The sequence below is a fragment of the Notamacropus eugenii genome, chromosome X, assembly GCF_028372415.1.
Source record: "Notamacropus eugenii isolate mMacEug1 chromosome X, mMacEug1.pri_v2, whole genome shotgun sequence".
In the NCBI taxonomy this organism is placed as follows: domain Eukaryota; kingdom Metazoa; phylum Chordata; class Mammalia; order Diprotodontia; family Macropodidae; genus Notamacropus; species Notamacropus eugenii.
In genome coordinates this window covers 9842562-9850330 of record NC_092879.1, presented here as the reverse complement: position 1 = coordinate 9850330, position 7769 = coordinate 9842562, and the positions used below count along the sequence as shown (strand labels likewise).

General features: G+C 45.9%; 1 protein-coding gene and 1 non-coding gene across 2 annotated transcripts; both read right to left on the bottom strand.

Annotated features, from left to right (window-relative positions):
- Window positions 1–1809: 1809 nt before the first annotated feature.
- Window positions 1810–4917, bottom strand: RPL10 (ribosomal protein L10). Its single transcript, XM_072626046.1, has 6 exons — window positions 4511–4917; window positions 3774–3832; window positions 3477–3584; window positions 3118–3256; window positions 2235–2397; window positions 1810–2022 (listed from the first exon to the last, which is right to left on the bottom strand). Exons 1-6 carry the CDS (start codon window positions 4876–4878, stop codon window positions 1870–1872), a joined length of 990 nt encoding a protein of 329 aa, XP_072482147.1. The 5' UTR covers window positions 4879–4917; the 3' UTR covers window positions 1810–1869.
- Window positions 2491–2625, bottom strand: LOC140516498 (small nucleolar RNA SNORA70). Its single transcript, XR_011971386.1, has one exon. It is a non-coding gene; the product is annotated as a small nucleolar RNA SNORA70 (small nucleolar RNA).
- Window positions 4918–7769: the final 2852 nt, after the last annotated feature.

The following is a 7769-nucleotide window of genomic DNA, read 5'->3' as shown; positions in this document are numbered from 1 at the left end:
GCTCCTATGGAAGGCTTTAGGCAAATGTTGTCTAGCCCAACCCTTTCATTTAACAGGTAGGGAAACTGAGGGATGAGATGAGAAACTTCCCTGATAGGGGAACCGGCAAAATTCAAATTAAGCTTAATTTCAGTTTAAATTAAATTGAGGTGCTCTTACTTGAAATACACAGCTCTTTGCACTGTCCTACTGCTCACATGAGGTGGGTCTCATCTGCTGTAGGTAGCATGGGGCCAGATGGCATAGACCAGTGCTGGTAAAGTCAAATAAGGGAGGTAGGGGTGGGACACAGCTATACATGAGCATCTGCTAGCTGCATGCTGACTTATAAAGCCCCATATTCACATTAGCTTTGTCTTCTCAAATATCTCCCAATTATGTTTGAATCTGGTTTGCCCTACTAGGGATGTTGTAGACTTTGGCCAAGCTTGCCTAGGAAACCCTTACCAACTCTGGCTCTGTAATACTGTGATATGGGTTAAGGGCTAGAGATGAGCCCTAAGTAGGCCTGGAACTTGGGGGCAGGGACCAAACCTTATGCTGTGACAAGTTCCAAATTACAAAGAAGTCTAGGTTATCCTACTCTGGGCAGAGCATGAGGAAAGGAGGGGAGACGGCAAAAAAAACCCCCACAAAACCCTAACATCGATTCAGAAACTTCAGTCCCTGATAACCTCAAGGTAGTAGCTTCCTTTATAAAAAGGGTTGGTGGGCAAAGGACATTTCAACAGCACCTGTAAGGAAGTGATCCTATCTCTGAAAGGCCCTTTAGAGAAGCACTGAGGGGGAGCTGACTGGCTGAGTTTCCTAGCCCAGGAGACTCGGGCAAGCAGTATGATGGGGTAGCCTGGTCTCACTGGCAGGGATTTCTGTTGCCTTCTCTTGGTTGGAGACTTAGTCACAGGAATTGGGATGGAAGCCATTCTCATATTCCCCTCTTCTGAAGAAACCTGGGATCTACACAAGGAGGTCTATTTGATATTCCAGGGGTTAGGTGGAACCTGGGGTGCCTCAAGGCCACTTGTGCCCTCAAGTGCAGCCTTTGGACTATCAAAAGGCTATACCCAACCACAGGTTCTCCCTGATACAATCCAAAGACTTTTTTCCAGGCCTAGGAGGTCAGTTGGCACCATTCCTTGTTCTCTGCAGGATCATAGTGCACGGGAAGGCTCTGCTCCAGGCAGTTGTACCTGATTCAGCCAAAATCTTCAACTTCCAGAAGGAGCTGGGCATGTCAGAGGAGGAGGTGAGCCTAAACAAAGGGGAGGAGAGGGATCCCAAAGCTCATGGGGTAGCATCCTAAACCTAGAGCCTCCAGGCTGGGCCCAGCTAGCCCCCCTATTGCTTGCCCTAGGCACTACAAGTCAGTGACCACTACCCTGTTGAAGTGTGCCTGCATCTAACTCCTCAAGGACACCAGGAGCTTTGAGAGGCCCATGCTTTACTTCTGTTGTGGACTTGGCAGGAGGGCAGATTGACCAGAATTCTCCATTCCAAAGCAGCTAAAAAGCTTCATTTCCTGCAACTAAAGCTTGTATTTCTTTCAAGTTTTCAGTTTCCAGCTTCCTGAGAGGGGTTTGTTTTCTCATATATAAAGACCTGTGTTATCTAAAGCTCAAATGACCTACGCTGCAGACCTGGTCTCTTTATTCGGGTTAACCCTGCCACAAACAAGAGACTTGTGGCTCAAGTGGCTCCAATCTCTATTCCGAAATCAGGGTCAAAGTCTTTAACCCATTTCTAAGACAAGACAACACATTAAGCCTGGGAAGAGCTAATCCAGTGAGAAGTTAACACGAAGAAACCAAATAGCAGTAGCTAATTTATTTATGCCTGTGAGAAAAGGCAGATTTCACAGCAACACACCCCTTAGGAGTGGAGTGCCCGCCATTTGTCCAAGGGGCCCCGGCTGGGGATATACTTAACCCCACAGCCATCAGGAATGAGTCGCTTCTCAGCTATCATATCCTCAAACTCATCAGCATTGAACTTGGTGAAACCCCATTTCTTGGAGATGTGGATCTATGAGAAGGTAAAGAAACAGTCAAACACCCTCAGATTAAAGTATTATTCTCACTAATGCACTTTACCATGGGAAAGGAAAATTGGCTAGTTGGGGACAATTCAAGTCGGGGATAGACATCTTTCCTTCCACTCAGGGGATCACCTCCTCCCAGTCTGACAAATTAAGGAAAAGGGGGTGCGCTCCCCACAGGAAACAGATTAAGGTGTACCTTCTGGCGGCCAGGGAACTTGAACTTGGCTCTACGTAAAGCTTCAATCACATGTTCTTTATTCTGGACCTTGGTTCGAATCGACATGATAACTTGACCAATGTGTACACGGGCTACAGTGCCCTGGGGTTTCCCAAAGGCTCCCCGCATGCCAGTCTGGAGCCTAGAAGTAGAGAATGAAGCAGTACACATTTCCAATTCTGTGAAGTCAGTGCTTATTTATTCTTAGCTAAGATGCCTTCTTAGTCTTAAGACTAAGTGTTTCCGAGGTCCCTTAGAATACCCTGTATTAAGGACAAGGTACACACACAACCAGGGAAATGTTGTTCGCAACCACTGCACACCAGCCCCACACTGAGAAAATTGGGTTGGTCGGCTTAATTGGGTGCGGAACTCCCACTTAACCCAAAACACTATGTGCCCAAAGGAGGGCTTATACTTTAATGCCCATGCTTCCAAGCTCATAGTTACCTTTCCCTACAGATCATCTGAATGCCTTGGTAAGCCAAGGAAACAAAGCAACTCAGGTATGCTAGTATGCAACCTGCTTAGAGCCTTGGGTTCATTCCTGACATCACAAAATATTAGATTTTGGCAAAAGCCTTAGTCTGACCTCTGATTTGGAAAAATAAGAATCAGCAAGGAGAGTGACTATCTGGGGCTCTAAAATCAGTATTTGCTCTGCTAAATGACACTGCCTGATCAAGCAACAAGGGCTTCTCAAATGCAGGCACCTCCACACTGTACCCTTCTGATGGTCCATGGAAAGGATGGGGGGAGAGGAGAGGGAGCAGAGTACTTAAGAAACACAATGATGTAGCTTTAAATCATAAAAATATATGTATCTCAGTAGTCAGTTATTCTCTAGGAAAACTCTTCTTACCTATCAGCCCCAGCACAGGACAACATCTTATTGATGCGGATGACGTGAAAAGGATGTAGCCGCACACGAATATGAAAGCCATCCTTGCCACAACTCTTCACCATGTACTTGTTGGCACAAATCCTAGCGGCCTCTAAGGCTGAGGGAGCAGGGTAATGTATTTGTTAAGTGTTTATTTTGACCAAGCCACAAGAAAAAAAAAAAAAAAGAAAAAAAAGTTGCTTATGCTAAGGTGGGTTCTGAAAGAGATAGCTCCTAGATGCTGTTAGGTAACCTCATTCTGCAGTATATCCCAGGAAGATCATAGCTCTTTCCTCCTCTGTCCTAAGGGTGGACCTACTGAAAGCCAGTTTTTTTACCTTCTGATGACAGCTGCTCATATTCATCTGACACCATGTGGCCACACAATGGAAATTCATCTACTTTTGCTTTCTTTCTGCCAAGGTCGAAGATTCGTATCTTGGCATCTGTATAAGAGAAAGTGAAAAGTCACAGAGCTGCATACCACAGTGTCTAAGAGTCAGTTATTAGTTACATCACAAATAAATGCTAATAGTAGTAAAAATGGATGGGATTGAGTTAGGGAAGCAAAATCTGGGATATCCTTAATTGGCCCTCCCCCTCCCTTTAGAGAGAATGAAGGACCCAATACTTACCAGGAACTCCCCTGCAGAAACGGGACTTTGGGTACGGCTTATTTTTACAGTACCTATAACTAAAAAGACAAAAGCAATTCAGTCCCGTTAGACTGAGAGAAGTCATCAATGCTGCCTGAGCTCTATTTTCCCACAGAAAATGATTAAGTGATACTTAAAAATATCCCACATTATGCTCACAACTACAGGTGCTACTATGGCTCCCATTTTATAGGTGAAGAAACAACTCGAGGTTAAGTGACTTGTTCAAGGTCACAAAGCAAGCGTGGAGGCTGGATTTTCACTGTGTCACCTAGCGGCGAGCTGTTAGATTCTTCAACTGTGGTTAGAGATCTGTTCAAAGTACACCTCGTAAAACGACGGAAGTTCAAACTCCATTTGTCCTCGTTACTAGGCCTCGGACCCGAGAGGGGAGTGCAGGGCGAGGCTGACAGCTGAGAAACGCCTTTCTGGCCTTCCTTCTGGGAGCCCGAGCCGGCCGTGGCGAGAGGGGGAGGGGACAGGGCCGGGAGCGCCGTGACGCAGCATGGCGGGCCTGGGCCCAGCAGCCAGGCCTGGGCCGCCCCGCTGGCCGCCCTCCCCCCGCCTCCCCGTCCCCGTCCCCGTCCCCGCCCCCGCAAGCGAGGCTCCCGCGGGACTCACTAGAGCGCCGGCGAGGCCTAGGCCGCCGCTGTGGCCTTCCCCGATGGAGCGCACGGGCCTACGCGCACACGGGGCCCGGTTTCTGGCCTACTTACCAACGAGCGGGACGCCGGCCCATGGCGCCGGCGCCAGAAGGGGCTGAGGCGGAAGGTGAAAAGGGAAACAAGAACGTCTCTCGGGGCCGAGGCACAGGCACGGAGCGAGACGCGGAGCGAGACGCGGTACCACCAGCCGCGCTCACCTCGCCGCAGGGAAAGGGACGCCTCACCCGCTGCGTACGCCTTTTATAGGACGTCACCCGACCATAGAGTTCCGGGCTCGTTTGTGCCAACGCTCCAGAACTTCCGTCTGACCATAGAGACGTCAGGTCTCGGAGCCTGCGCGCTCGGCCTAGGGGAGCGGCCGACTGCGCATGCATCTCAGTAAGGGAGAGGCCCGTAGGACCCCAGCTCCACCCTTTCATGCATAGGCAATCACTTCCCTGGGAGCCTCGCTTTACTGGTTGGCGAGGCAAAGAGGAGTTGGGGAAAGGGAGTTTTCGGGATCCAATAGAATTTGGGGGAGGAAATTTTAGGAATCCAATGGAATTGGGGGGAGGGAGGTTTCGGGATCCAATGGCCCCGCCCCGCTCCCCGCTTGGCTTAATATTACGAGCAAGGAGGATTAGGTTACGTCATTCTCCTGTTGGGAGGGGGGCCGCCAGGCGGGGCGTGTACGCGCGAGTCCCGCGGCCCTTGACCCTTCGTGGTGGCCATTTCTGTTAATCCACTTGTGCTTGATGAACTTAGTCTGGGAAGGAGGCTTTGACCTTTGGTTTGGCCGCACCAATGAAAGGGCCAGGTTAAGTTCAGCCTGAAATTACTGCCGCGTTCGCCGCACCTGGTAGCCGTTGGCCGTCACTGTCCCATTTCTTTCGAAATCATTTTTTCTTTTTTTTGAGAGTTAGTGTCCAGATATTGTTTTATTATTCCACATGACACTTTCTTTCAGTTAGTTTTTCTGGTTGATTGTGGAGACTATATGGAAAAGCAAAGGGGGTGGGGGGATCAAGGTTACTGCAGATGGCTGGGCCTTGGTGAGAAGAGCTGCCTTTTCCTTTTCAACAGACAGGATTAAAAGGAGAGAATGGGTGATTGACAGCCGGGTGGCTTAGTGGATATGGCGCAGGGCCTGGAGTCAGGAAGAAACCTGAGTTCAAATACAGCCTCCGACACTCACTAGCGGTGTGACCCTGGGCAAGTCACTTCATCTCAGGGCAACTCAGTTTCCTCAGCTATAAAGTGGGGAAAAATAATAGCACCTCCCTCCCAGGATTGTTATGGGGATCAAATGAGGTAATATTTGTAAAGTGATTAACTTACTTAGTAGATCAGACACAAATGATCATCCAGCAATGCCTGGTGCATAAGGGGTGTTTAATAAGTACTGGTTCCCTTCCTGTTTTTCTCTGGTTGACATAGAAATCTAGACAGTGTCTAGATTTCTCTCATTGCTGGCTAACTTTGCTAAAGTTATTCGTTGCAGTGGTCCTAGAGAAGGGAAAATGAAACACCATAATGATGATAGCAATAGTATTTCTCTAGTATTTTAAAAAACACTTTATAAATGTTATCCCCATTTTACAGATGAGGAAACCTAGATTAAGTGATTTGCTAGTAGTGTCTGAGGTCACAATTGAATTCAGGTCTTCTTGACTCCAGGCCCAGATACTGTACTGCTCAGCCATCAACCACCCATTCTCTAATTCGGTCTCTAATGAAGAGGTAGCCTGTCTCACTGGGTACAACCCCTCAACTTCTCTGCATGGCTTGACACTATTTGCCGTTCCTTCTCAGTCTCCATTGTTGGATGATCATGTGTGTCTGATCTACTAAGTAAAGGTGACCCTCAAGCCTCTCTCCTGATCGCTCTTCTCTCTGCACCCTTTCTTGGTGACCTCATCAGCTCCCAAGGGTACAATTGTTATCCTATATATCCCATGGCTCTTACATCTATAGATGCAACTCTACTCCCTCTCCTCAGCTCTAGTCCATCATCAGTGTGCCCCTTGCACATTTCCAACTGGGCCAAGCATAGTCATTTCATTTTTAAAATTTTCTAATGGTTCCTCCTTTTGTTTTTTAAGTAGGTTTTTATTCCCCCAATTATGTTAAAACATTTTTTTTTAACATTTTAAAGTTTTGAGTTCCAAATTCTGTCTCTCCCGTCCCTGAGACTAAGCAATCAGAAATAGGTTATACATATACAATCACATAAAATATTTCCATATTAGTCATTTTGTACAAGAAGATTCAAATAAAAAAAGAAGAAATGAAAGAAAGTCAAAATAGCATGCTTCAGTCTATATTCAAACAATATCAATTCTTTCTGTGGAGGCAGATAGCATTTTTCATCATTAGTCCTTTGGGATTGTTTTGGATCATTATATTACTGAGAATAGCTAAGTCATTCACAGTTCTCCATCAAACAATATTGCTATTACTATACATAATGTTCTGATTCTGTTCATTTCACTTTATATTCAGTTCATGCACAAACACAGGCATTTCAAAAGCAACATGTCCAAAATAACTTATTCTCTTTCCCCCCCAAAACAATTCCTTTTTCAAAACTTTCCCACTTCTGAGCACAGCAAGACCATCCTTCTAATCACCTAGTTTATAACCTTGGAGTCTTCTTCAGTGCTTAACAACCCCCTCTCTAGCTGCCAAGTCTGGTCATTGCACCTCCCTAATATCTTTCTCACCCATCCCCCTTTTCTCCATTTATTTGGCTCCAACCTTGAGTCAGTCCCTCAGTTTCTTTTGCAATAGCCTGATCCCATCTCCCTCCCCCTCTTTTGGAGTTTATATTATTTTATTTTTAATGGTATTTTTTCCAATTAATGTAAAACCAATTGTCAACATTCATTTTTTTTTAAATAAGATTTTGAGTTTCAAATTTTTCTCCCTCTCCATATAGGTCATATATGTGCAATCATGTAAAACATATTTCCAATTAGTCATGCTATGAAAGAAGAAACAGAGCAAAAGGAAAAAACTACAAAAAGTAAATAGTATACTTTAATCTGCACTCAGACTCCATAGTTCTTTCTCGGAATGTGGGTAGCATTTTCCATCATGAGTCTTTGGGAATCATGTTGGATCACTGAACTGCTGAGAAGATCTAAGTCAATCACAGTTGATACAATGTTCTTCTGGTTCTGCCCATTTCACTCAGCATCAGTTTGTATAAGTTTTTCCAGGTTTTTCAGAAATCCACCTGCTCATCATTTCTTATAGCACAATAGAATTCCATGACTATTGAGGGCATTCCCTTAATTTCCAATACTTGGTTAGCACAAAAAGAATTGCT